This window comes from Montipora foliosa, chromosome 11 (genome assembly GCF_036669935.1).
Source record: "Montipora foliosa isolate CH-2021 chromosome 11, ASM3666993v2, whole genome shotgun sequence".
Lineage (NCBI taxonomy): Eukaryota > Metazoa > Cnidaria > Anthozoa > Scleractinia > Acroporidae > Montipora > Montipora foliosa.
In genome coordinates this window covers 50,650,463-50,677,962 of record NC_090879.1, presented here as the reverse complement: position 1 = coordinate 50,677,962, position 27,500 = coordinate 50,650,463, and the positions used below count along the sequence as shown (strand labels likewise).

Genomic DNA, 27,500 nt, shown 5'->3' with positions numbered 1-27,500 from the left:
TGCCTGCTGCAACACTGGCCGCCTCGCAATCCTCGCGTCTTCGCTACGCTTGCTCGTTGGCAATAACATTACATAATCACCCCTCATTTGATCTGCAGGGTGTATTTACCGGTACTAATAATTTTACTAATCAATATGTAATAATATAATAAATATATTAATCATAACCATTACAATTTTCTCAAATTTGATTGGTGCATTAACTACTTTATTTTTCACTAATTATTGTGTAGGGTTGAAATCGGACAGTGAAATTGGACAGTTGGCTGTAATCGGATACCTGAACTCGGACAGTTACATCAGCCAATCATATTAAGTGCACTCAGCTTAATCCACTAATTATCACAAAGAATTTATCACAATAACCATAGTAACAACCGCTTATCCTACCAAACTGGGGATTTTCATAAGTGGACAGATTTGTAACATTAGACAGTGAAAACGGAATGCATTAATTTTGTTTTCTCGGAAATTCTAATGGTTATGATTAATTGGTAACAGGACTTTGTGTCGTCCAATTTGGTCTGTAATCATACTCGTGATTAAACAAATGGTACTCCCGCTACGCGGTCGTCCGATTTTGTTAATTGATCGAATGATTACAGATCAAATTGGACTCCTTTCAGTCCTATTACCATTATAAATCAGGGCTGTCATTAACCAATCAGATTCGAAACTTTTGCAAAAGATAAGATTACGCTATCACCCTAAGACTGTCAACAAAATGACAGAACAGAACAGAACAGAACAGCAATAACTTTTAAGAATCCCAACTGGCCGGAGGCAAACCAGTTGGCTATGTACATGTACACTTGCAGAAAGGAAAGGAAAGGAAAGGAACTTTATTTAAGTGTCTAGTCATTCTAGCGCTGAAGCACTAATTGGGGACACTGTAAATTGAAATTAACACAAATCAAGTCAAATGTTGGTTTTTGAGGAGAGGGGAAACCGGAGTAGAGAACCAATAAACTCAACCCGCATATGACGCCGAGTCTGGAAATCGAACCTGGGCCACATTGGTGGGAGACGCGTGCTCTTATCACTGCACCATCACTCGAAGAAGTTGTGGTCAGAACGGCTTGATCTCAAGGCAAGCGCCATAACCACTGGTCTGCACTAATTCCTCCTCCACGCGATGTTAAAAGGTTTACTAAAGACTCTTTTAAATACATGTACGCCAAATTCCGCAGCATTTTCATGACTGTTCTCTCACAATCATGAAGGACTTCATGCACATCCAACATATTTTGTTGTCTTATACAGGCCCTAGTTGAGGATTACATGCGGTGTCAATGTCTAAAGGATTTTGCTGCATTTTTGGTTTCCTTGGAGAACCCACCGTTACAATTTGACAGTGAAACAGGGGAGTTTTCACCTGTGATCAAAAGCACTCAGGTATCACCGGTCAAGGAGTCTTCAAGCCTGACAATGGTGCAGTTGGATACATCAACCCAAGAGGAACACGAGGTAACTTGAAGAGAATACTTGGAAAAATTGGGCTACCCATTCATTATGCACCCCCCCCCCCCCCTCCCTCCCTGAGCTGCTTGGAAATCCATGGGGATGGGGGGCTAAGTGGGGATAATTTCTGAGGGGGTAACCCAGTCGGTCTATTTGATCTTTTCCCTTTTTCCCACATTTCCCGAGGGGGGGGGGGGGGGGGGAATGTGTCGGCATTTTGATCTGCCTTATCCTTAGGGGTTAGGGGGTTAACTCTTAGAGACACCCGACATACAATCCTTCATTCATCAGTCCTTTCACGGGAACACGAGCCCAACAAATTGACCTGCTCCCAATTGTAAGGCTTCATAGCTCAGTTGGTAGAGCATTGCACGGGCATCGCAGAAGACATGGGTTTGAACCCTGTTGAACAAGACTGTCCAGTTAAGTACGAGGATCACTCAGTTCTTTCATAGTTTATTCTGTTTGAGAACTGAATGGCCAATTGAAGGTTTGCTGCCTCCGATATTGAGCAGCTTCTGCTATTTTCCTCAATGGAGGCGATATGCATGTGTTGCAAATCCCGCCATTCCCAAAAAAACGAAAGAAATACCTGTGTCACACCTATAGAGAAAGTAGAAAGTTGCACAAAATAATGTTCAATCTGTCTGCTACAATGCAGCAGATAGGCCCTTCAAGAGTGAATCAAAATCAGATCACTTCTACAGTCGGATATCTTATCGACAAGCAAGGCAATCTGCTAAAAACTTTTCAAGGTATTTGAAAAAGTGGTACGCAGTATCCATCAATGAAAGATAACCTTTTTGAAACCAGCGCATAGACATTATAGCTGTCTCCTCAAAACTTTTACCTTAAAAGCAAAAAGACTAGGTAAGTACCAAAAATATGACAGCTTTATTTAAGCGTACAATAATAAGACGGTTGTTCTCCACTATTTTTGTTGTCATCCAGGACTCTGAAGATGATGGGGATGATGTCATAATTGAAAGTGAGGAAGAATTGCTGGATTCGGGGTAAGGAGCAACTTTTTATTCGAGATGTTGTTAGTCTGAAAAAAAAAAAAAGAGCTCAGAGGTAGCCGTAGCCCTACCAACAGTTAATGCAGTTTCCTATTCCGCCCACAAACTTGATTTGTCTTCTGTGGTCCCGAGTTCAACGTTTCAACTTCACTTTAAAAAGTCATTCATAATTTTAGATGTCAGTCAAGTTGAAGTAGTAGTAGTAGTAGTAGTAGTAGTAGTAGTAGTAGTAGTAGTAGTAGTAGTAGTAGTAGTAGTAGTGGTGGTGGTGGTGGTGGTGGTGGTGGTGGTAGTGGTGGTAGTGGTGGTGGTAGTGGTAATGGTAGTGGTAGTGGTAGTGGTAGTGGTAGTGGCTGTACATGCAGAATGGCTTGGTCACGAAATGATTACAACGACACAAAGTTACATTTTTGAAAGACGTTCTCGTCGTCTTCCTTGATTAATCTCACTGTTATCGAATGAGCCGATCCCAAGTGCTCTAATAAATATGGAGATCATGTCAATCAAATTTAAACCGATCAAATGAAATGCCGGCTTTTGATGAGAGGGGAGAGGGGTCACGTCGGAGCATGTTCAAAAAGCAACAAACGCAACCGATGTTTAATGCCTTGTCTGGAAATCAAACCAGAGCCGCATTGGTGGAAGGGAAGAGCTCTCCCCACTATAGAGGTTTTGCGTGGCAGCCATGTTGAATGACAGGAACAATGAAATTGTTTTGCATTGGAAAGAACAGTTGTTCCCATAGGAAAAAGAAACCATTGTTCCTGCCATGCAACATGGCTGCCTTGCAAAACCTCTATTCCAACCCTGCTTGCTACCTTACAACAGTGCACTCATTTTTTTCAACTCAATCAGTTCTATTTTAGGTCTTTCTTGTCTTTTTATCCTGTGTCCCGTTTTTCTTGTCTCCATAGGGATGAGATGGAAAAAGACCTGAAGAAGCTGAAGGTAGGGCTAAGTGTTGTTTAGTCCCGATTTCCGCCTCTCACCCAGGTCCGGCTTATCTCCCCGAGGCGGAGAGGCGGGAGTAGGGTTCGGGCTCATTTGTAAATTGTAATCGAGCCTACATGTGGTTATGGTTCCGTTATCAAATTTGAGTCATCAACGAAAATAGCAAGCAGTTTAATGTGAAGTTAATTTTCTCCAGGCCAAGAAGGATGCGCTCAAGAAGCAAGTTCAAATCAACAAAGAAAGAGAAGACAAAGCAAAGGTAAAATCATGATTATCTTGTTTCGTTATCCGTCTCTAAAGTTAATATAAACAGGTGACGTTAACGATACTATTTTTTAGACCATTTTGTATTCTCTGTTGTTCATGGATATTGTATTGTCCAGGTCTCCTACACCCATGAGACCTGAGGAGTGTTTTTATATGCACGGCGTGTCAAGTTAGTAGTTATATTTTGAAGTGACGTTTTCGTCATGGATCATAAAGCCCCCTATTACATCCACAATGCTTCCTGGGGTATACCATACAGTCGCCTACTACTTTTCAGTTGTGCACTAAACTCTTCAAAACTCCTAATTTCATTGGATTGGTATCGGACGGAACTCTTTTGTGTTTAGGATTCGCCTCTATTATTTTTGTTGCGTGTTCATTTGTATCCACTTATAACTAACCAGTCCAGGGAAGCGTTGTCGTAGGATAAGTATAGGAAATCGCTTGATTTTTAATATGTTCATATTAAAAGAAACTTGGTGACTCTTGCAATTAACCCACAGGCAGTGATTGAGGAACACATCTCCAAGCCCCGTTTGATGTTTGAAAACTACCCTGCATACTTGGTTCCTGATACCAACTGCTTTGTAAATCACTTGGATGGACTTAAGGCCATCGTGGGCTGCCAGGATTTCACCCTCGTAATACCACTTATTGGTGAGAATTAATTTCCGATGATAATTTTTAAACGGCAAAGCCATTTCTGTTACAATCCGATGATAATTTTTAAACGTTAAAACCATTTCTGTTACAAAGCAGAATGCTATTTTTTTTTTAAATTCAGCTCTTCGTTGTGCGGAACACCATCAGCACAGCATCAAAAACGGAAATCGGCCTGAGTATAGGCATCCTCTGGGTTCTCTAGGGTAACCTAGGAATAAAACAACGAACAACCCAGAAAGAATTCGAGCTAATGATCAGACGCCTTGTCCTCTAAGCTCCCTGCCTGTCTGGCTGCTTCCTGTTTCGGGTCAATCTCGCTTTTTTTAGTGAGTCTTTGTAAGGCATTCGACTAAACGCCCTGCTCTGTTTTCTTACAGTGATCAATGAACTTGATGGTTTGAGGAAGGATTTTCACCATGATAAGTACAATGATCTTCAGCATGCCCAGTATGTCCTTGAAAATGCCAGGTATGAAGACAATAGCTAGAGTGTTGTGTCGCTAGCCGAAGAGCAGCTTTTAGTTTAGTAGTGGCTGCCTTGTTTTGATTTCCTACCATTGCTAATTGGAGGGAAAATCTCGCGCCAAAAGAAAAAAGGCATGCATGACGTATTTAGTATTGCTTTTCCGCGAATGGCATTGACTACAAGTCATATATTTGCAATTTGAAAACATTGCAGTCTCTCTTTTCGCTCAAACCAACGCCCGCAGTTTCAGCTATTACAAGTTCAACGTACGCGTTCGTTTCAACGAGGCTAGAGCAAAAGAGAGACTCTTCGGAGTCTAACCGGAAACCCCGGAGGAAAATCCTCGGAACAGGGTCGAAAAGCAGCACTTACTTATCCCATTTATTGCCACCGCTAGGAGGTGAATCCTGCGCCTGCGCCTGCCGGTTCTCCACAGGTTGCCCTAGTTGGTCTCCCATCCTTGTATTAACTCTTCAAACAGGACTTAACTTCGGTGATCTCCTGTTGGTCCTGTCATAGTCCGTAGTAGATAATGGAGCCTGAAACCATAGTAGGAAACCACCCAGGGCTCACTTGGAACTCTAGGAGGCAGTGTGGCGCGGTGTTGAGGACTCTTGCGTTGAGATCCGGGGATCTCTGGTTCAAGACCCGTTCTGACCACTCGATGAATTTGATCCTGGTAGTCCTTGGTTCAACTTCTCTGCTGCACTTGTAAATAGCCAACTGGTTCGCCTCCGGCCAGTTGGGATTCTTAACAGTTGTTGTTCTGTCGTTTCGTTGATTGTGTTTCAATGGCCCGGAAAAGCCCCTATGGAGAGTGGTAAATCAAGTACGTGTTGTACATTGTATTGTTAAGAAAGTTGTGTACTGAATTATCGGACCGTTTATTCTGTCATTGATGTGTTTTTTCATATTCGTAGGTGCGCTGTTGACTTCCTTGAATATGAGTTTAGTCAGAGGAATGCACAAGTCAAGGCAGTCACCAGCAAAGGCTCAGAATTGGACACCATAGCATTCAGAAGCGAGGATCCATCGGGAAGAAAGGTCTGTTATGATAAGGGCAGGGGCATGAATCGCCTCCGCATGTACTAATATGTCTAGCGAACTGTGAAGGGGATTGTGTATGGGAAAATCACGCAAAAAGCATCAGGTTTATGTTCATTTTGTCTTTTCATGATCACTACAAACCAGTCTTCAATTTTTCGTGGATGTAATAATGATGTTGACGGGTTTTTTTTTTTTTCGCGTAATTGGGAAAAAAACTTGGTTGCCCCCGCTCAATTAACAAACTAATGATTTTTTTAAAGCACGCTTATTGAATCCAAATTGCGCTCATAATCGTTATTATTTTTTGCAGGGAAAAGGGAACAATGACGACGTCATTCTATCTTGCTGCTTGCATTACTGTGAAGAGAACTTTGTCAACAGGCTGGCGACAGGTATGAAGGAACAGTTGCTGACCTTCATGTAAACGCTTGTATCGTTGGTAATCTGTAGCAAGGCAATTTCACCGCAAACTTCCTTGTTGCTTTAGTTTGGGAAATAAAATTTTTACGTCTTTGAACAAAATCGCTGCCAAGAAGCGCCACCAAGAAAAGGAAAGCAGGGGGCAAAAGAACAGAAATTCATTTGTTTTAATTCCATTTACAGGACTTTGGCATGCAGCATGAGACAATTTCAGCACCAATGGCACTACATCTCAATACTAAAATACCCACTAGCGAGTTTTCAAGATAACTAATCCCTCAAGTCTATTGCTTCACAGACCACGGACGTCACAACTTTAAAAATCCAGGCGATATAAGGGCCGATTTACAAGGTGCGATTTTGGCGTATGCGACAAGCTTTCGACAGGCCTACGACATGACTTAACGATTCTCGAAATGTGCGTTTTAAAACGTGTTTAAATGCTGCGACATTTTCTCTGACGAACACGATAATCGTAAACGAGTTGTAAGCCTGTCGTAAGCTTGTCGCATGCGGCAATAATCGTACCGTGTAAATCGGTCCAAAGGGAACCTGACAGCACAGCTTTCTGCATGTTGCACAGAACATTCTTACCCTTCGTTCCCACCAGCTCCTTCATTATAACTTCTAACTCTCGAGACAATGAAGACATCTATAATGGGTTTATTTTGCCGCACCTTATAACCTTCATACTGCTGTTTCAGTTCCCATCGGCCTTAACTTCTTGGTGCTCCACAAATAGAGGGGTATCCCTGAATGCTTGTGCATTGCTCCACTTACATACTGGCTTCGGTTTCACCGGCGAGTGTCAAGGTGGCACTGTCTTTACCAAGCTTAGATCTTGTAGGATCTCATGATAGAGAATTTTTAGGGTGTAGTATTCTTGGTCATGTACATCTGGCTGGTTGCACTACCCTGGCACAGAGCAGTACACGGGAGACACTTTCTGGGCCTTATCGCATAAGCTGTAGACTGCTAGCAGTCCCTTCTAAGTCAGTCGAACCGCCCGCTGTAGTCATGCAAGCGAGCCGAGGAGAGAATGGGGATGCCTGACATTTGATCGCATACCTCAAACATGCCCGCCACTGTATGTGTGTTGAAGTTAAGGCTATCATCCTCCCCTCTTGAGGAGACAAGGTTTCCCTGCCAGTTTTGATCTTGTGCTTGTACCTCTTTCCGTGAGTTCCGCTCTGAACACTTCCTCAGCTCCGCCTTGAGCTCCCCGGCTGGTATCACCTCCCGCTCCCATGCCGTAGGCAGGTAAGATTCGGGTACTTCAGTTGCAGCTGGAGGCCCAGCTCATCTGCGTATCTTGCTGCTTCTTTATGGCCTAATTCCCGCGTTCTCTCTGCTAAAACACGCCAACCATCGCCAATGTTGGGTCACCATTTCCATATGACTTCACCGCCACCTTGATTTTTGTCGCTTTAGACACTTTGTGTATTTCTCCTCTATCGAACGCCGACCTCTGCCTCCCTTCTTTCTTGGCATGCATGGAAGAGCAGTTGAGCCGCATGGTTGTTTTCCGCTGTTCTCGACAATTATCTTGCGAGCTTCTCTTTCTATCCTCGGTGGCTCTGGCACTGACCAGTGTTGATATAGACATCATCATCATCATCATCATCATCATATTATTATTATTATTATTATTATTATTATTATTATTATTATTATTATTATTATTATTATTATTATTATTATTATTATTATTATTATTATTGAGCTAATGTGAGAGAATGTTTAACACATATTAAATGAAACGTGTTACAATTGAACCCACTGGGAACTCGGAAAAATCCGAGCCCCAGATGGGATTCGAACCCACGACCCTCCGTGATCTAGTACGGATGCTCTAACCACTGAGCTACTGGAGACTCTATGGCGAGCAAGGGTGAAATGTGGGTATTCGACTCGAGCTGCATCACGCAGCCACAGAGTCAAATATCGACTGACAGCATAGCTCATAACTATTAGAGCATCATTGAAATCCAATTCATTTGCCTGTATTTCTGTGAAAGATTATTATTATTATTTACGATTATTATTATTATTATTTACATTATTCTCAATTATTGTTATTGATATTATGTTTCTTTGCACAGCAAACCAACCCATCACCATTCAGAGAAATGTAGTGTTGATGACGGATGATAGAAACTTACGTGTCAAGGCGTACACCAGGAATGTCCCAGTGCTGACAGTACCGCAATTCAGAAAAATGGCCAGGCTGTAATACCGTATGAATACCGTGTGTGGTTGTTCTGAACACCAGAGCGGTTTTGTCCAGTTGGGCAACAGCTGGACCTAACATCGCCGCCACTGGGGAATGAAGGCGCAAATGAAAGTTGTAGAGGGGTTCGAGAGGCAAGAAGTCTCAAATGACCTTCCCCCCTCCAAAGTCCAGTTTTAAGGCCGTAATAGAGTCGGTGGTAATGATGTGACGGATTGTTTTTCACCCTTTAAGCCATATGGGGTTCCTCATTTATGCGTAAAATAGGCCGGCATTTGAGTAAAATCACACTTAAATGGGAAAAGGTCGATGTTTGAGGTAAAGAGGTCATTGTGGAGTACATTGTCATCACGAAAGAAAAACTGGATATCCAAGAGAGATACTTGCATGGTGGTATTGTATGGCTCTGTCAGCCATTTACCACCTGACGCTGTTTTGTTCGAGTGATGTTCAGCATCCATTAGCTATAGGAAAGGTCGTATTTGACCGAATTTTGAGGAGATCCCTTCGTTCTAGACTAATACAACACAGCCTCACCCTAGTAGCCGTAAGGTTTTGTCTCGGACTCCTATTTTTAGTTTTCGAGTCACGATTTTCCTATGCATGCATAACTTTTAGTTCATTCAGTTTTAAGCTTTATCCGTTCTCGTCTCCATAACCTTAGATCATGTCCGCGTATGAGACACAGAGAATTTCAAAATATCTGTCTGGGGTTGAGATTACTCCTCGCCTGCATCGGGATCATTGCGCGAATTGTGCGACTAGGGTTCATTTTAAGGCTTAGGCCATTGATAGATTGTGCTAAGATTGTATTAAGAACGACTTCGCTTAGATCTTAGACATTTTAAATTATAGAAGGACGTCTAATTTCACCTTACTACATGACTTCCTTACAGTAAACAAAATAGAGGAGCCAAAGTTGCTGATAAACTTTAATTATTTATTACCGTCATTCTTGGTGATCACTTTGATCGTCCTGATCACCATATTATTGTTATATTGTAACAAGTGCTGTAATTGGCCTAAACCGCTGTCTTGTTGCAAGTAAAACACTAGGGCGTGTCATCCTTGACACGTGCGAATCAATCGCAATCAACTTATATGCAAACGTAGCTCGGTGCAAATTTGTGCAATAAAAAATAACCCTTGAAACAATGTATTTCATAACAGTTTTATATTTGTATTATTTGCTTAGCTCTTACGCTTTCTGGTGTCTCAAAAAGGCGAAGAAAAATAGCGGCGCTAGAAATAACCGCGCTGTGGAGGAATTCCATCCTCAAAGAGGGTAATTCAAACGCGTTTTGTAAGGCCCTTCCAAGGACACTTCCAGATATCGGGTTGGAAAGTACCTTTAGTCCTTGCCTTCATTTGGTTAAGTCTGACCCTCCTCCCGAGATAGGCATGATAATATGTAAAAGCTAGAATGGCGCGCTCTGCTTATGTTTCCCTCTACGCGTTGACGTCTTCTGAATCCCTGTTTTCGTTACTTAATCCAGCTGCTTGGAGGTGTTGGAGTGATGTGAAGCTTACGATGTTGTAGTAGTTGTTGTTGTTGTTTTGTTCCGTCGTTTCGTTAACTGTGTTTCATTGGCCCTGACAAGCACCTATGGTGAGCGGTCAATTAAGTATGTATTGTATTGTATTGTACGATGTTCTGTTCCCTTGGGGTGTCAACCTGCATCCAGGTCATTCGTGAGCGTCCTGTTGCTTCATACCCGGACACTGCTATTGTAGGCTCACTGAGCCAGCTGGTTGATGTCCGTTACCGTTAGATGCTCAAACCACGTAATCCTCTATCAATAACCTTGTATTGGCTTGACAGATTTGAGATTAATTGACTGTTCACCAAGGAGTGGAAGTTGTTTTTCGTTTGAGTGAAAGGGGGATCGGGATAAACTAGAGTTTCAGTTAAATGCTGAAAAAAAAAAAGAAGAGCAAAAAGAATAAAGAGTGGTAAGGGGTAAGAGGAATGAAAAGGCTGCTTGAAGGGAGAGGGGATGAAGCCAAGCAAACTGCCAACTCTCACACAGTAGGCCTTGAGTTTCAAACCTTTGGGTTCAAAATATTACTCTTCAGGTGTGAAAACCAATTTCGCATACCAGACTGGCAAGTGAGTTTTGTGCTCATAATGTGTAAATTCAAGTTTGGCAAAAGATGGCGTGCGTGATATGAGTGAGGACTCGTCAATTACAATGACAAATCTTTTTTTCCATTACCTCTATTGTGAACAGAAAAGACACTTTCTGGGTTCCAAAACAGCACAAAAAGAATCATAATGGCATAGCATGCACTTTGAGGTTGCCTTATGCATACCTGTAGGCCAGGGGTTCATCTTATTCCAATGACTTCGCTTTGCACACCAAACACTCGGCATAGGAAGGCTGGTAAGAGCTGGACTACTATTAAGTGCTGATAAGAAAGGTAGACTTAGTGTAAGATTAACTATGATGTACCGGTCCACATCCAGGTACCACAGGGTTTGCACACGATATTTAATGTTGTATGAACCCTGTGTCCAACAAACTTGGACTTGTGACTGCTCTGCTCCACAGTACTCAGTTAAATGCTGAAAACAGCAACAGCTCTTCATAACCTCCAATTTTATTGGACTCAATTTCCACTTTTGAGTCAATAAAATTTGAGATCTATTTTAGTCTTCAGCTCAGCAGTCTGCTTGCAATGATTTAATAATTAGGAAAATGAGAAAGAAATTCCAGGGAGGAAGCAAATAGCTGAAGCAGTGAAAGAAGTCTGTATAAACAGGAGAGGTTCAAAGATGAAGTTTCCAAACACCTCGTAGAATACTGATGAACCAAGCTTACATAATTAATCCTGTGTGCAGTTCTTTTTGCTTGCAAGTATGTTAAAAGTACTGTTCGTTGTTTACAACTATGCTACATTTTTGAAATGCAATTAAGTTCCTGTTGTTATAGTAACTCGTCATGGATCAAAAAGTGGTCCGATGCCTTGAGTCATCATGACCCAAATCATCCCATACTCAGAGACCCAGGGACACACTGACTGTTGGGATGGAATTAGTGTTGAAATTTCCTGTGAATCATTCTTCACACTCCAACTGTCTGGCCACACAGGAACCCCAATGCAAGACTAAAGCCATACCCTGACTACTCCCAAAAGATCCTAATATCCCCATAGCTAAAGTACAGTGAGTACTTCCGACAAGGGAAACATAAACATGCTAGGCTTCTAATCATCAAAGTTTCCTGAAGAAGGAGAAAAGTGATCTGTATTGGGGTAATCTATAGTGTACGCATAGGTCCATATCTGCAATTCTCCATGAAAGCGGATACTGTTGTGACATCCACTTCTCCCTGTTAAATTCAGATTCAAACATCCACGTGTGGTGCGACAGAACTGAGTGGGACAAGCCTTGCACTACACTGCCATCGCCTCTTGCAATGTAGAACCTGTGTAAAGTAAAAAGTGAACTATTGTAATAGTTTTAATAAATAATTATTATAAGTTTAAGCGCTTAACTGGGGTTAATGAGCCCTAAGGGAGTACTAGTTTTCCTCACTTGTCCCTATTGTACTCTACTCTCCTCACCCTTGCAATCAAAGCTTGTCCAGTAGTCAATAGCTCATTGTTTCGCTCAAAATACTTTCACTTTTACAATGTTGAAGCGGTTGCCAAACCTTCCAGTAATTTTCCATAACGTCACGCGATTCTCACCTGTCACGCCTTATGTAAGCCCCCCCCCCCCTCCCAAACCATTAGGGAGCTCAAGCAACGACAACGGCGACGGCAACGAGAACGTCAGGAATTTGCATATTTAGTGGGTAAAAACAATAGCTTTGCACGCCCTGCACGTGCGTTTTTCACTTTTGTCCATTTCGTTGCCGTCGTCAGCAAAACAACAACGTGAAATAGCCAAGTTTTTGGTTTTATGAAGAACGTCAGCACTTGAGGATGAATTTTCATTTTCTCCCCTAAAATGGAGTGGCGTTCCAACTGGTGTCATTTTTGAGGAAATACCACACCCTTGTCATATTAAAAACGTTGAAATAGTCATGAAGCGATTAAAACAACGAAAATTTATATTTTGAGATGACGTTCTCGTTGCCGTCGCCGTTGTCGTTGCTTAAGCTCCCTATTAGTCAGCCACATTTCAGCTTTGCTCTAAGCAAGTGCCTTGACTTGCACTCTTTTAGATTGCATGTTTTCTCCACGTACACATATGCCGAAACAACGTAAATCTCGAAGCAGCCAACGCACTACGGTTCAGGCTACCACGGCTCAGCCAAATGCCCGTACCAACTCTGACTCTGTACGCACCAATGCCGACCGAAACACTACGTTTACTTTCGTCCCAGAGCCACCTGGTGCAATCAGGGCCACGGCAGCAGCCCATCGCTCGCCTTCAAGCGAACGATTCTCGGGACTCCACATCCCCATCTACCGGCCCAGCGATCATGCCGGATCAGCAGTTGGCCTCCATGATTGCCTCTATCGTGGAGCAAAAACTGGCAACCTTCAACTCCGCGAGAAACTCGCCATCGAGCTCATCTGGCGCTGTTGAACTGCTCAGCAACATCTGCCAGGCGTAATAGCCTCGCATCAGATCCCTCTCTCCCACCGGTCCGCAATGGCGGACAACAACAGATTCCGTCCTCTGTGGAATTCTCGCTGTCCTCCTCTCAGCAAGATTTCAATCGTGGCACACCGGAAGACGCAGCCCTCCTGCATACCAACTACAGAGTCCCTTCTATCGCCAGCCATCTCTTCAACAGCTGCATCGCAGCCATAACAATCGGTGAGTACGTGGACCTTGCAGTAGCCTTCTTCCCTTTTCGTCTCTACTACGAGACCACGTTACCGCTAACTCCCAGCTTAAACTACAAGTAGGAAAAGAGGTTCCCTGCGCCCGCACCCCCTGCCCCTACACTCACCAGTGTAACAAGCCTGGATGCCTACCCAGGAAAGGACCAACCTGACTCCTCCAGCTCTGGACCCACCCTGTCAAAGACTAGCTGCTCAAGTCATTCCACCTGAAGCCGCAATTGAATACCTTTCTAAGCTGTCCCCTCCCACCCCTATTGACCTTCCCCAACTTGCCCTTCATCTGCCTGATCACTCTGACCGGGCATACGTTGATGCTGTCCTCACTGGCCTCTACCAGAGTTATAAAATTGGTTCCCAGGGTCCTCGGGTTTCTAAGGATACCCCAACCTCATATCTGCTAAGCAAAATCCACATATCATAAGCATCAATCTCCGATTACCGATGATTACCTGATTACCGAGAGTTACCTTTACCGCTCGCTCACACTGCCGGCCCATTCGTTTCTCCCCCTTTTCCCAATTTTCAGTTTTATCCCAGTTTTATCTCTCGCTGGCACATCAAACTGAACAGGGAATTCCGCAAAGACATTTCAATGTGGTTGACCTTCCTTAACCATTGGAATGGAGTTACTCTTTTCTTATGGGGTGATGTTCTCTCCTTGCCTGACCTGCAATTATTTACGGACGTCTCTGGGTCCCATGGGTATGGTGGCTATCTCAACGGCGAATGGTTTCAGGCTCCTTGGCTCCCTCTACACCTCCTTAACCCACCATGGGTATCAGCATTGATTGACAGGAACTGTTTGCAATTTACATCGCCTGCTACCTCTGGGGCCCTTCCTGGTCAAGCAAACATATTTGTAGGTGGTGCAACAACCTGCCAGTTGTCTCCATCATCAACTCTAAACGCTCTAAGTCCCCAAGGATCATGGACCTCGTACGGGCTATTTACGATTCTTTAAAATACATGTGCAAACCAAACAAGGCGAAATGGGTTTTTCAATCCCCCTGAGGGGATGCGCATACCTATATCGTATACTATTTTCTTCTACATGTGGCAGTTGGTATTCCAGCCAACGTCCACACACTTTATTGTGGGGTGATTGTGTTTCCCCCATTCTTGACCAGAATACTTTGGGCTCACACAATCATAGCAGGGAAGTGCACCCTGGGCTGCACTTTACCCCACAGTATGTGGGACAGCCCTCTTTGACCATAGGTCCGGATTGCTTACTCCAAGATGGTACAACTCACCATCTGACCTATTCTCCTTCCATAAGAAGGGCACCCCTCTTCTGGTCCACCCTATGTTACATTTTAACGTAGGGTTGCCTCTAGAGACACTGCTACTCTAGGGGGTCCTCCTAGGGACACTGCTACCCTAGGGGGCATAGGCTCTGCCATCCCTGCCGCCCAAACTTTGCCAAAGGATAGTGATTAACATAATAATTATAATTAAATTAAAAAATAAATAAATGAAAGGAGAATCTGTGGTCCTCCTTCTCTAGTTTCACAAGCCTTGCAGGGGTGGGAGAGGAGTACATATGTAATCATAACTACCCTCACTCAGTTGTCCATGCCCCTCCCCTGGGCATGCAAATATTCCCTGCAGCTCTCCCCTTTTTATGTCACTGACCCTTAAGGACTCATTAATTGTTACTTAACCCATTCATCCCCGAAGAAGCTCCCACTGACGAGTAAAATTGTGTGGTGTCAGAGCAAAATCTCACTCTCAGGAGTGAAAAGGTTAAAGGGGACATGTTATCAAACACCGCACAGTCCTTGAGAAGCTGGCAGGAAAGTGAAGTTTAGCAAAGAAATACCTTCACTAAAAATTTATTGCAGCCTGACAGTCAAGTGCCAGATGTACAGTCATGTTTTGAATAAGGCCTATTCTAACAGACTCATTTGCCATTTCATATCATTCATCATTGTAAACCAAAGCCCTGACAGACCTCTGAATTAACAAGAGACCAAGTTTCAAGTTCAAGTTAAGAGTCAAAAAAATTAAATGGTGGCTGCATGTCTTTGCTCCCAGGAGGCTATGGGCTCTAATGAAGGTATTGATGTACTACGTTACTCACTTCTCTTTGGTCACAAACTTGACTCCAATTTGGAATTTTTCAATCCAGCGTTCAGCTATTCTCGAGTCTAAAGTAAACAATCCTTAAAAAGAAAACATGGATCTATAACATATTATTATGAGATCTAAAGAAGGCTTTAGACCAGAAGGTTTTGATGTCAATTATCACAACTTGTGGTCATTAACTAAAAGGACTCTTGTGCACTAACAGAAAACTCTTCCATGGACGTGTCATTTTGCATGTTACATGTACATTGTGTTCCTGGGGTTTTTCAAGGTTAAGGTACTGGTACTTTCAAGTTTTTTGTGTAATTCTCACTGAAACATCTTTGAATTATTTGTCCTACTGGCAGGTGACAAAAAAAACATTGAGAAAGGATGTAACCACCATTTTTGTCCCCATTTCTATATTCCATGAGTCAGTTATATAAATTTAATGTTAACCATTAACTTTGTTGTAGTTTTCCTTAGGTATCAGTTTTATAAGTTCCCCAAGGGTTGATGTGAAGAGGGGTGTTATAGGAGCTTGTAATACAGACTAGCATGTTAAATTTTGTTTTGTGTGTCAATAATGACAGTTGTGGTCCCCTTATCAGCTCTTGTATTTGCATGTACTTAGCACTGGTTGTTCTCTTGAAAGCAACAGTTACTACTTCTGGTTTAGTGTTTTCTGATAGTTGGCACTGTAGATTTAACATGAAATGATTGACGGTTGCTTTCAATGTCAGCATAACAAAATTTTCAATGTATGTTTATGGTAGAGTTGTTAGTCTTAAGTTTACAGGTCATGTATGTATTGTAGACTATTGAGGGAGTTAAGGGATATAAATTTCACGCCCTTTTATAGCAAAAATTTACCCCTGTTAGTAACAGATATTATTGATAACATTTTCAATGAATATATCACTTTTTCCTGAAGGGAAAGGTACATGTACGATGCTATTTATGAATGTCTTTTTCCTTTTTTGAAGCCTTAATAGAAGCTTATAATAAAAGCTTTAAATCTCTCCTTTGCACTATGAAATATCAGTTACTGTAAAATTAATGCCCTAGGATGAAAGCTGACTGCAAGACGGGGCAAGATACATTGTATATTAAGCAGAAATACGAGTGAAATTTTTTGACAAAATTGTCGCACAACATTGATGCCATGTAAATTGTAGAACGATGCTGTACATCCTACCACTACCTTTCCCAACTTGCCACGCAACAAAAATGATTGTTGCAGGTTTTTGCTAACGTGGATAATTCTGCCCACTGACTGGTTGTTGTTGTCTGCAGCCAAGATAGCCAATCTGCAGCAAAAGTGTGCGGCTCTTTTGTATATTAATTTACTTCTGGAGTATTTTTTTCACTGTATATGTTTCTCCTAGCTCCTCCAATGCTTTCTCCCTTGTTCGAAGGGTTTTATAAGTCAAGCTTGTTGTGATCCAAAGGAATGGATGAGCCTGGAGATCCACAATTAACTCCAATTTTTTTACTTCTGACAACTTTTTCTCCAGTGCAACCTCGCCGTCCTCTGTAACCTCTTTTTCAGAAATGGTGGACTTTTCCACAGAGTCTGCCACGTTTGTCGACTGACTAGCTACGTGCCTCACCAATGACCAATCACAGATTGTCTGATGTTGTTTGGCAAAATGTTGCGTGACAAGTTTCATAAGAGCTGGTAAAATGTGCAACAAATGAAAAATTTGTGCAAAAAGGTAGATCAGGATTCTACTTTTGCACAAATTGTTTTCCAACTTGCAGCAATCACTCGTTGGGTGACATATAGGGGGTGGTTAGATGTGCATGAAAAGTTGCATGACAAGATGGTAGAAATGTTGCTCGTATTTTCGCGCCTTTAGATTTAAAAATAACTAACCATTTTGATTTTCACGATACTTTTCCACATCAGTAGGTTCGATAAAAAACTTTTGCCCCAGTAGGCCAATAACGTAACAATCCCTGCTGAGTGGAAATGTACCCAATGCATAACGAACAGCTGAAGAAGCAGAGAAAATAATGCCATGAAGAGTAACAATAATAAGGTAATACATATATATGAACTTTTATTAAATATTATAATAATTTTATTCCACTATTATGCCATTTTACCATATTAATTAATTTTGATCAAGAGAACGTACAAAATATGAGATGGTATGACCAGTTTAGACCAGAGCAAATACAAGTGAAACAGGAAGTTTTCAAAGAAAATTATTGTTTTCAACACGATACAAAGCCTGAGAATTTAGCTTGATGTCATCTTGTCAGATAAAGGACATTTAAATGGCATCCTCTGTGTGCTTTTCATCATTTGCACATGCCTTATTATGCAATTGATATGATTCTCAGTCAATGCAGGAAGAAGCCAAAATACCAGAAAATGGTGTAATAGTGGAATTTTTAAAATAAATCTGCTATGGAAAGGTTTAACATTATAATGTTCCTCTGAGGGTTATCACTGAGTGTTATGAGACAGGGTGTGCAGTAACAGTTTATTGCCACTGTCCAAGGAGACTGGAGAGTCTATGCAATTACAAAGGCAGCACCATCTTTTCAGTTACTCTTATGCCCCATTCACACCAAACCTTAAACATGTTTTGAAGATGTTTAGTTAAACATGATTTCAAAGTATTTTCTTTTTAAATCATGCATACTGATTTGTGTCGACTACAAATTTAGCACATGTCAAAGCATGTATTGAAACTCACCTGAATCTCATGTAAAAACCATTCCTTCATTTCTCTGTGACTGATTTTCATTTTGTTAAACCCAGGTTAATTTAATATGTCTTGTTGGTGTGAATGGAGTATATGTATTAGACTAAAAAAACTGAGTGTTGGTCCGCCCAATGTACAACGTAATAACAGAATGTAGACACCACAACTTAGATACATGCACTTGTAGTTCTCAGCCAAATATCAAACAAAGAAATTTTATCCAAATAATGACATGGACAAGTGTACCTGTGATGTGCAGATTGGATACATTTGACACCTCCTAAAATACATAAAAATCAATTGAAACATTCATGAGTAACAGAACTCAAGTAATTAAAAACATAATATTATCACTTAATTCAAGAATATAACACCATATAATTACAGCGCAGCATAAATGCTCTTGACTGCTAATGATACGCTTCCTGCAAATCAATTAAAATCGAATCATCTCAAGGGGATCAAATATGGAATGAAATAATAATAATAGTAATAATAATAATGATAATAATAATAATAATAATAATAACAACAACAACAACAACAACAACATGGGTGAGAAATAAATCCTTAATCTTGGTGCGAAATTTCAGCAAGAAATTTCAATGTTTCCATGGCAACTTTTCCCACAGTGCTAAAAACAAAAAAACGCGCATCTTATGAAAATAACTTGTCACATATGATATTAATGGCTAATCAAATGGTACACTCATGAAATTAGAGAATAATTTCAGGCCTTTGACAGCTTTCCCAGTTTTAGCTATTTTCAAATTCAAAGGCCACCATCTGGTGTCTGGTGGTACACCCCAATATTACCAACATGCTGTACTAAATAATTATTGGTTGAGACTCTAAGTTCAAAAATCTAGTATTTACCTAGAAGTAATCAACGCAGTAATTATTATTAAATAGAAATGAAATAATGTAGAAAATCAGTAATACTTACTAACGAAAGATGATAAACTGAATTCAATCAAAAGTAATAATAAAAATAGGGAAGATATGTTGTTGATGTCACCCATTGTTATTGATGTGCCAACCAGAGCCTTGTTGGCTGCCAAACCAAAAGATTTTTTGTTCCAGTAGTTGGAGCATTAAATTAGGATAACAAAAAGAATGTTACAAAACAGGTATCATTAGACGTCATGAGGTACCACTGGAAAACTACAAATCCTCGTATTTTTAATACTCCCAACAGAGACAAGAACAACATTGGTAGTATTTTAATAGGTACTCACCAAGTGCAAGTTAAGATTGTTATCTGATATTGTAGCAAATGCTTCTTTCAAAACTTTGTATAATCTGACATCTACAGTGTAAATAAGTAAACAAAAAAAAATGCACTTTTAATTTGACTTAATTGATTCCACCACAGGTTTTCATTCAAAGAGAACAGTGAACTTTTATTTCCCTCCACACATGGCATTACATGAGAACGCAGCGGTCAGGCTAAAACAAAGAGCTCAGGTAAGGAATGTTATGACTGGAATTTCATGAAATTACATGTATAATAATGCACAAAATAATTAAAACATTTTATCATTATATAAAAATATCAAATAAATTATGTGTAATTACATGACTGTATATACCTAGAAACACGCAATAAAACAAGCACTGTGATTGGTTGATCATGTTGGTCATGTGCCCCTAATCATATTCAAATCTATGCTGTGCCTTTTCCTGTGCCAGATACAACAGCACATGATCAGTGCATGACTAAATAGTGGTGTGATCTTCATAATTCATTTCATATAATTATCATTTGGTTCATTGATTCATTCATGACGGGAACACTTGAACCCACAAAATAATGACCATGCAGCTCCCAACATCAGTGGCTTTATAGCTCAGTTGGTTGGAGCGTCAAACCAGCATCGCAAGCTCACGGGTTCAAACCCTGTCAAAGTCCTTAATTTTTTACTAGGCTTCTCTAAGCAATAATAATTGCTAACATTACGTTCATAACTGTGAGGATCATAGCTTCACTTGATTTCATATCCACATTTCAATCTATTTCACATATCACTTTGTTCGTAGATGTTTACATTACTCTGTCTGACGCTAGACGATTTTACTTGTCAATGGGGGGGGGGGGGGGGCAGTTCCAGGGGTTCAATAACTTTTGAAGCAGATGCCTGGGCTAATCAACATCCTGTCTTTTACAAGGGTTTGACTAAAAATCAAGGCAGAGCAGCCGGCAGAGAGGGGCAAATTTTTCGCAAACAGACAGCGACATACCGCCAGTGATGAGCTTCCAATGAAACGCCTGAGTTCAGGAGTCAGTGGGTTCGTGGAACTAATATAATAATTATGTAATCATTTTGTTCCATTTGAGGACTTTCCTTGTTGTTCTAGGCACAATAACAATTTATTTTCAAATTCTGTCTTATCAGATTCAGTATATCAGATGCATTCAGTAGTAGTTGTATAGTACTACTACTACTAATTATTATTATTATTACTATTGTTACTGAAGTGAATAAATATGCAAGTTATGTGAAGGCTTGGCCTCATGCAAATATCTTATTAAAGTGGTACTATGATGAAAATTGCATCTTTCCTATCTAATCCATTTTGATATATAACCAAGTAGTCTGCATGAGAAGAAAAATGCTGTTTACTTTTTTCAAATATATCTTTTCGAGTTTTTAAAATATGCAAATTAGCCAAGTGATGATGTCATACACTCAACCAAATTTTGTACAAATATGATGAAAAGAGATATCTAAATAAATAATAATATAAATATGTTAGCTCCAGTTTGTGGCCTTGCTTAACATTTTTCAAGCTGAAATCACTAACATATTGAAATCAAGTGCGTGGGGACTGATAATGAGCGAGTTGCCATGGGAACAGAATTTTTTATAGCCACAGGTGTGTTTCCTGTACAACTATTAGACTACCAAGTTTCAATGGTCTGCACTGTAAATTGGCCAAGGTAGCTCTATTTATATATTACTCAATATAATATTGGGTTGACTGTATGATGTCATCAGTCATCTCATTTGCATATTTTACCCATTCTTCAAACTTAAATATCTCCGGAACTAATGAAGATATTTGTAAACGGTAAATGGCGTTTTTGTTCATTGTGGGAAGAAATATGGCAGGCCAGGGATGCTGCTATGCCTTAATGAGCTGGATCCTATAAATTCCCTGGCACATTAAGGAAATGCTAAAAGAACAGCTTTGCAGTACCTTGGTTTTAAAAATGGCTTAATTTTACAGGTACACGGTATGGATCACTGGAGGTTTTGAAAAAAACAAGGACTCAACATCATTAACAAGAATCTGCTTCAAGTTATTTTATTACCCAATAAATCACTTAGTTCATTTTTAGGATCCATTTGAGAGATCAACCCACTCACAGTGAAGACACAGTCCTAAAATGAAGAGAAAAGAAGCAAAATATTAAAGCCAGCAATGAGAAAACTAGCCTGCGAACGCAGACGTATTTCTGGCGGTTGTACAACTCAAAGGCTAGCTTGTATTGTTGTAAACAACTAGTTGGCACTTCCACTTGGAACGACACTAGTAAATTATCAAAATAATATTGAAAAACAAACAAACAATAACAACAAGCTAAATTGAAATTGAAATGGACCAAGATCTACTAATAGAGGGCCACAAGTTTATTAGTTACCTCAACTATTCCATGCCGCCCTCTTTAAATAAAGTGTATTATTAATATCAATTTTGTTTATGTACAGTTATTGTAATTCTTCCTGATCTACATTTTTTCAGATTGAGAAGTGCACATGTCCTGGATTGAGTAATGAGAATAAGAGTCCTGATAAGACCTGCAAGAAATAATGGCATTACAAAAAATACCAGAACTTTGCAACTGTTGCAATATTAAAAAAATTCTTTAAAATAATTATATTCACCTTCACACTTTTAAGGAATTCCCTTGGATCTAAATGGCTGCTCAACAAAAAGATACAGAGTGCATGTAAGGTAACACATTGTACAAGTCATGTAGGTATTAAAATCAAGCAATGATAAATAAAATTGTTGATATGTAGCATTCTGATTACAGGTGAATTAGAATATGCCACACTTTTCGTGCACCAGCTACTGTATACAGCCCTATGTTCTGGTCCAATTTTTGTCTTGGTTTGAAATTAAATTTCTCAAACCAGTTCAATTTTGATTTTTCTTTGTCTAATATTTGTTATCATTAATCTGAAACACTGGAAATTCAAAATTACACTGGTTTAAAAAAAAATTAACCATAACATACACATGTACACTATGCAACAATACAAAACCAAGTGAATTTGTAGACACCGCTTACTCAGGAATCATCTTCATTTTGTTGTACAGCAGCCGAGCTCCACACATCCTGTGAAGCATGGGGTCTTTGGGATAAATATCTGGTAAATTTAAATCGGTAAAACATAGTGTAATGTTTCAATGAATCTTTAGTTACACAACCATATCATGAAGATACATGTACAGTCTACAATAATATTGTAATTATTACAAGATCAGGAATTTGTCTGAAGTGAAGTAATGCTCAATCTAAACACCTCGTACAAAGCCATAATTATTATTATTGATTGTTCTTACTACTGTAACCACTGTTCCACTATCAATAATTCATTTTCCAAACAATTACAAAGTTATTTTAATTTATTGATAAAACCATCTTTTGTTGTACAGCACATGGACCATCTCGACATAGTCTTGACATGTTTACCATGCTTACTTAAGTGAAAGGAGGTAAGCCTGTTATAGTATCTCTTCTAATTTCAGAATAATTATAATTATATGAAATTTCATATTTCCTGTAGTTACTGCATTTTAACTAAAATTAACACTAATCAAATCAAAGTGTCGGCTTTTGAGGAGAGAAAACTGGACTACCCGGATAACAACCTTTGGAAGCAGAATAGAGAACCAACAAACTCAACCCACAATATTATGACACCAAGTCTGGGAATTGAACCTGCGACACATTGGTGCAGACATTCCAACCCTCATGATTTGATCGGGAGTTTCCTGATTTTATGTGTTGCCTCCCACTCTCCCGATTTTTATCAGATTCTCCCGATTTATCATGAAATTCTAAAAACAAGGAAAAAACTGCATTGCCTATCTTAAGTACATGTGTATTTTTTTGCGATCTGAGTGTAAAACGTTACTTATAACACTTTCTTGTGCTATAATGTCTTGCCCAGTCTCTCCATTGAACACCCCATCTTGTGCAGACACGAAAGGATGGCAGTCTTACTCCATTTAGCAGCCCAGACAAATGGCGGACAAGCATTGGTAAGATCAAAGACCTTACAGAATACCACAAAAAATGACATCAAAATGCAGGAAATGCCACTTGAGAAAAACTAAAATATGCAAAAAAAATTTTGGGGGATACCCGCAGACTTCCCCTACTCCCTATTTTCCTTCAAAAGGGGGTGGAATGTCTGTTGGTGTTTGGGGGGGGGGGGGGGGGGTTAGTGATCTGACACCACTACCCCTAAAATGAGAAAATATGTTTTTAAAAACGCACTTCCTAGTGGTAAGGAAAATAAGGAAAGGAACTTTTAATATTTAAATGTCTAGTCTATCACTGGGGCACCAATTCGGGACAACTGAAATCAAAAAATTAACGTAAATCAAATCAAATCAAATCAAATGAAAACTTTTGAAAGCTCTTAATTCTGAAGGCCCTTTTCTATAATCAAGAAATCATCAAGAAAAATAGGTCACCTGTATCGTTTTGGGTCCATGGAAACGAGACTTTTATTGAATAACGTCGATAGAGACACATCAGAGGGTAAGACATCTTTTTCATCACGGTACGCATACGACAACCACCCGGTCCTCCTCAAAAGTGATAACGTGTGTCAAATAAACATTTTCTCTTACATTTCGAAAGAGCAGAGGAGGTCGCCATCTTTGTTTTCTTCGAAGCTCTGAGAAAGATTGGACACTAGTGACGAAAAGTGCCAAATTTTGTGGAGGGAGGGGTCATGATGTTTTGAAACCATGGCCTCATGGAGATGCGGAGTTTATATATTTGTTGGATCTTTAGTTGTAGTTTTGATAATTTTGCTGAATTTCGACGTTCTACCGCAAAGGCGACTATCTGAAGAGCTAGAGCTATCAGCGGAATTCAAGCACGCGGAGTCTCTAACTCCTTCTGGCGACCAATCGACGGAGTCAGCTTCACAAACTGTAATTTCGGCTTTAGAGAATTCGAAGGTAAGGCTATTAAAAATTGATGGTTTTTCGTAAACATACCGAACTTTTCTCATCAAACTGAAGCAGTTGCTTCACTTGTTGAATATGAGTTTCGAGCATATTAACACATACATTAAAATACTGGAATTTAAAGGTGCTTTGTCAGGTCGATCCTACGCATCATACGAATAGGGAAGATATCGTTTACGTAACCAACCTTTTACGTTACCTATTGTCATTAATGTGTCAACCAGAGCCTCATTTGCTGTCAAAACAAAGGGTCTTTGGTTCCTGTGGTTGGCACATTTGAGAAACAAAAGCAATGTGTGTAAACAGATATCTTTCCTATACAGTAAACTTGTGGTAAATTACATTATTTTCACATTTTGAAAACCTGATTAATACTTCTCGAAAATTGGATATCATTAATTTTTATCAGCATCACTTAGTTTCCATATGCATTAAATTAAATGTAAGGTGTTTGCCAGAAGACCGATAAGCTAATCTAGAGCAGCTGATTGATCGCTTAAAATTCTTATGGAATCTGTCAATCATTCCTGAAGCTGCTTCTTATTTTGTTATTAGGGCGACTTTCGTATGATCTTGAAAAAGTGTTCACGATTTGTTTCACATACCAATGTTTGGAAAGATTAAAACAAAGCTTCTCCTTATTGCCGCCAAGGAAACTCCTATTATGGGCTGACTAGACAGTTTGATTGCCCAATCACATTACTACATTTCAAATGACATAAAAAAGAAAAACCCCAATCATTTTCAAGAAAGAGATGACATTGTTTGCATTTGAGTTTGCTAAGCCCATGAAAATTGGTGCTTGTTTTTTTTTCAATAAGTAAATTAAATGGTTTGCATTTTTCAAGGTCATGTAAAAGTCACTCTAAAAATGTAAGTGAATTTTTTAAACTTAACTGTAAGTTTCAAAGCTACATTTGAATACATTTAGTTTTTCTTACGACCTGTAAATCACTGTATTTGTGGTGAAGGCTTAACTTTCAAGACACTTGTAAATATGACCAGGAAAAAGGCAAGCAAAACATTAACTAGTTTACTACCTTTTAATTATCCACTACCAGACTGGTATGTATGAAATATCAGGAAATGAGTCTATTAAGAAATAAGGTTGATTGCTGAAGGGGAACTCTTGTCACTCACTAAAAAACTTAATATGAAAAGGTAATTCATTTAAGAAACTTAAAGTCCTATGTGATGATTGCCATGCCAGGGTCAAATGTCAAATTTCAAAAATGTCGTACTAGCTAGTCAGCTGTAAAAAGAATATATAGGATGATAGCAAACATACTCAATTGTTCTTGTACACATGTATGTCTAAGTATGGATAATGCTACAAAATTAATGGTAAAAAAATTCAACCAAATAGCTTTGACACGTGTATATTTTGTTTTTCAGAACAATAGTGTGAAAATGCCAGTTACGCAGTACATGAAAGGCATTATGAACTGGAATTGCAATGAAGATCATTCAAACCTGGTAAAATTGCATGTTTTAAGATAACAGAGAATACTTATTGAGCTTGGGAAGCAGAGTTAGCAGAGAGCTTAGGGTTAGCGAGAGTGGTCATCTTTCACTAATGTGATTTGTAATATTAGTTTAGTATTAATAATATTAAATAACAATTTTGTTCTTTTTACTTTTTCATGTTTTGTTTTTTAATCAAGTCTCTGAAGCTGAATTGAAATTTATTTAAAACTAATGTTGTACAGGAATGGGTGTACATGTAAGATCCTAGCTGAAAACAAAAGCAGTGATCAGACTAGGAAAAAGTGAAAAGTGAAATTTAGTTTTCCTTCTTTGGTCTTCCACTGGTCCCTTTCAAGGCACCCTCTATTGTAAACTTTGTAGACAGCTAATCACTATTAATATCACCCAACTAGTGGACTAATGCAAATCCTGCATTTTGATTGGCTACTAGATGACTATTAGTAATAGTCCTCGAGTAGCGAAAAGTGTGACACTTTCTTTTGTTTTATTCTGGCCAAATAAATATTTCTTCAACTTGCATTTACAAACTTTATTATTGCCTTTTCTGTCCGACTAGTTTAGTGATACTAAAACAATATTAGACCCTTCGCCCTCAAGGGCCACGGGTCAATAGCCTATTCGGCTTTGCCTCATGAGCTACTGACCCGTAGCTCCGAAGTATTGCAGCAGGCAGAAAAATTCTCAATCATGCTATGAAAAGTGTAATGTAAGGCTACGTAGTGTAATGTAAGGTTCCCTGGAGATTTAGTAGGGACCAATGAAAGCGCATGTTTTGATGTGTGATGTCATTAGACAAACTTGCATGATGCTCGCTACTATTGATGATCTTGTGTTTGGAGGTGAGTGAAAGCACATTTTTCCCACTTCCCTGACCATTGTGCTGACATGTACACTTGCTTGAGTGTTCTTTAGTATTTATTTTCGAACCATCGTGTGCTATATTGTGACCGAGCTCAAAACTAAACCAGGGAACGTGTTCTTATCGGCTGTTGTTAATTACGGATTAAGGCCTGTGAGTAGAGCAGTTTGTTTTTGTAATTTTCAAAGAAAATATGCCTGCAAAGTACACAATTAATTAAGCAGTAAATTTAACTTGTAATTCATGGCTGTATCTTGCAAAATAAAAATTCTACACATGAAACAACTTTCATGTGCGAGAGAGTTTGATTCCCATAAAAAGTCTGAAAACGCTTTGGCGATTTTTTACATGGCACTGATTTTATTCAACTTAATTATTATATATTCCTGTTAAAATTACGGCCGTTCAAAATTACAGCAGTACTTTCCATATTGCAAAACACGTTGACATCTACATTGTTGTTGGCGAAACAAAGTGTGCAATTTCTATTATTGTATTATAAGATGAGTTGCAGTACTTTCGAATAAAAAAATTACAACTACTTTTGGGTGTTTTGGAACTCTGATACAAATCTGCAAACTACATGTATGTATTATATTGACTGTTTCGTTGGCACTTAGTGATAGCTATTACTAGTTTTATTGGTTTGAGATTAGGAGAAATTTTCATGTACCAACAAAATTGTCATTGTTGTTTACCAACATAGGATAATGAGCCTGAATTAACTTATGATGATGTCAAGAGATTTAATTTCTCTTGGAATTGCAGTGGTTTTCCTCAGACTTCATGGGTAAGTAGATGTAAATAAATTATCCATTTTA

General features: G+C 39.5%; 3 protein-coding genes across 4 annotated transcripts in view; 2 read left to right on the top strand and 1 right to left on the bottom strand.

Annotated features, from left to right (window-relative positions):
• The window catches only part of LOC137974974 (telomerase-binding protein EST1A-like), a 28,547-nt gene extending 18,868 nt beyond the window's left edge, over positions 1-9,679 (top strand). Inside the window, exons 10-18 of the mRNA XM_068821999.1 lie at positions 1,264-1,467; positions 2,413-2,474; positions 3,395-3,428; positions 3,628-3,690; positions 4,202-4,355; positions 4,739-4,829; positions 5,747-5,870; positions 6,184-6,265; positions 8,396-9,679. Coding sequence (XP_068678100.1) covers positions 1,264-1,467; positions 2,413-2,474; positions 3,395-3,428; positions 3,628-3,690; positions 4,202-4,355; positions 4,739-4,829; positions 5,747-5,870; positions 6,184-6,265; positions 8,396-8,526 — 945 coding nt within the window. The 3' untranslated portion in view covers positions 8,527-9,679. The remainder of the gene's footprint in view (positions 1-1,263; positions 1,468-2,412; positions 2,475-3,394; positions 3,429-3,627; positions 3,691-4,201; positions 4,356-4,738; positions 4,830-5,746; positions 5,871-6,183; positions 6,266-8,395) is intronic.
• A 627-nt stretch (positions 9,680-10,306) lies between these two features.
• Positions 10,307-24,036, bottom strand: LOC137974975 (uncharacterized). 2 transcript variants are annotated; one of them, XM_068822001.1, is made up of 11 exons: positions 23,829-24,020; positions 22,414-22,492; positions 22,004-22,040; positions 21,430-21,499; positions 19,352-19,422; positions 18,360-18,393; positions 17,273-17,392; positions 15,410-15,491; positions 11,835-11,951; positions 10,837-10,914; positions 10,307-10,438 (listed from the first exon to the last, which is right to left on the bottom strand). In XM_068822001.1, exons 1-10 carry the CDS (start codon positions 23,923-23,925, stop codon positions 10,857-10,859), a joined length of 765 nt encoding a protein of 254 aa, XP_068678102.1. In that variant the 5' UTR covers positions 23,926-24,020; the 3' UTR covers positions 10,307-10,438; positions 10,837-10,856. The 2 variants fall into 2 exon arrangements, with proteins under 2 accessions (XP_068678102.1, XP_068678101.1); XM_068822000.1 differs by lacking the exons at positions 10,307-10,438; positions 10,837-10,914 and having other exon boundaries at positions 11,345-11,951; positions 23,829-24,036.
• A 40-nt stretch (positions 24,037-24,076) lies between these two features.
• Positions 24,077-27,500, top strand: part of LOC137976421 (uncharacterized) — an 18,325-nt gene continuing 14,901 nt past the window's right edge. The window contains exons 1-3 of the mRNA XM_068823762.1: positions 24,077-24,323; positions 25,728-25,808; positions 27,386-27,469. Of these exons, the coding sequence (XP_068679863.1) occupies positions 24,108-24,323; positions 25,728-25,808; positions 27,386-27,469 (381 nt within the window). The 5' untranslated portion in view covers positions 24,077-24,107. The remainder of the gene's footprint in view (positions 24,324-25,727; positions 25,809-27,385; positions 27,470-27,500) is intronic.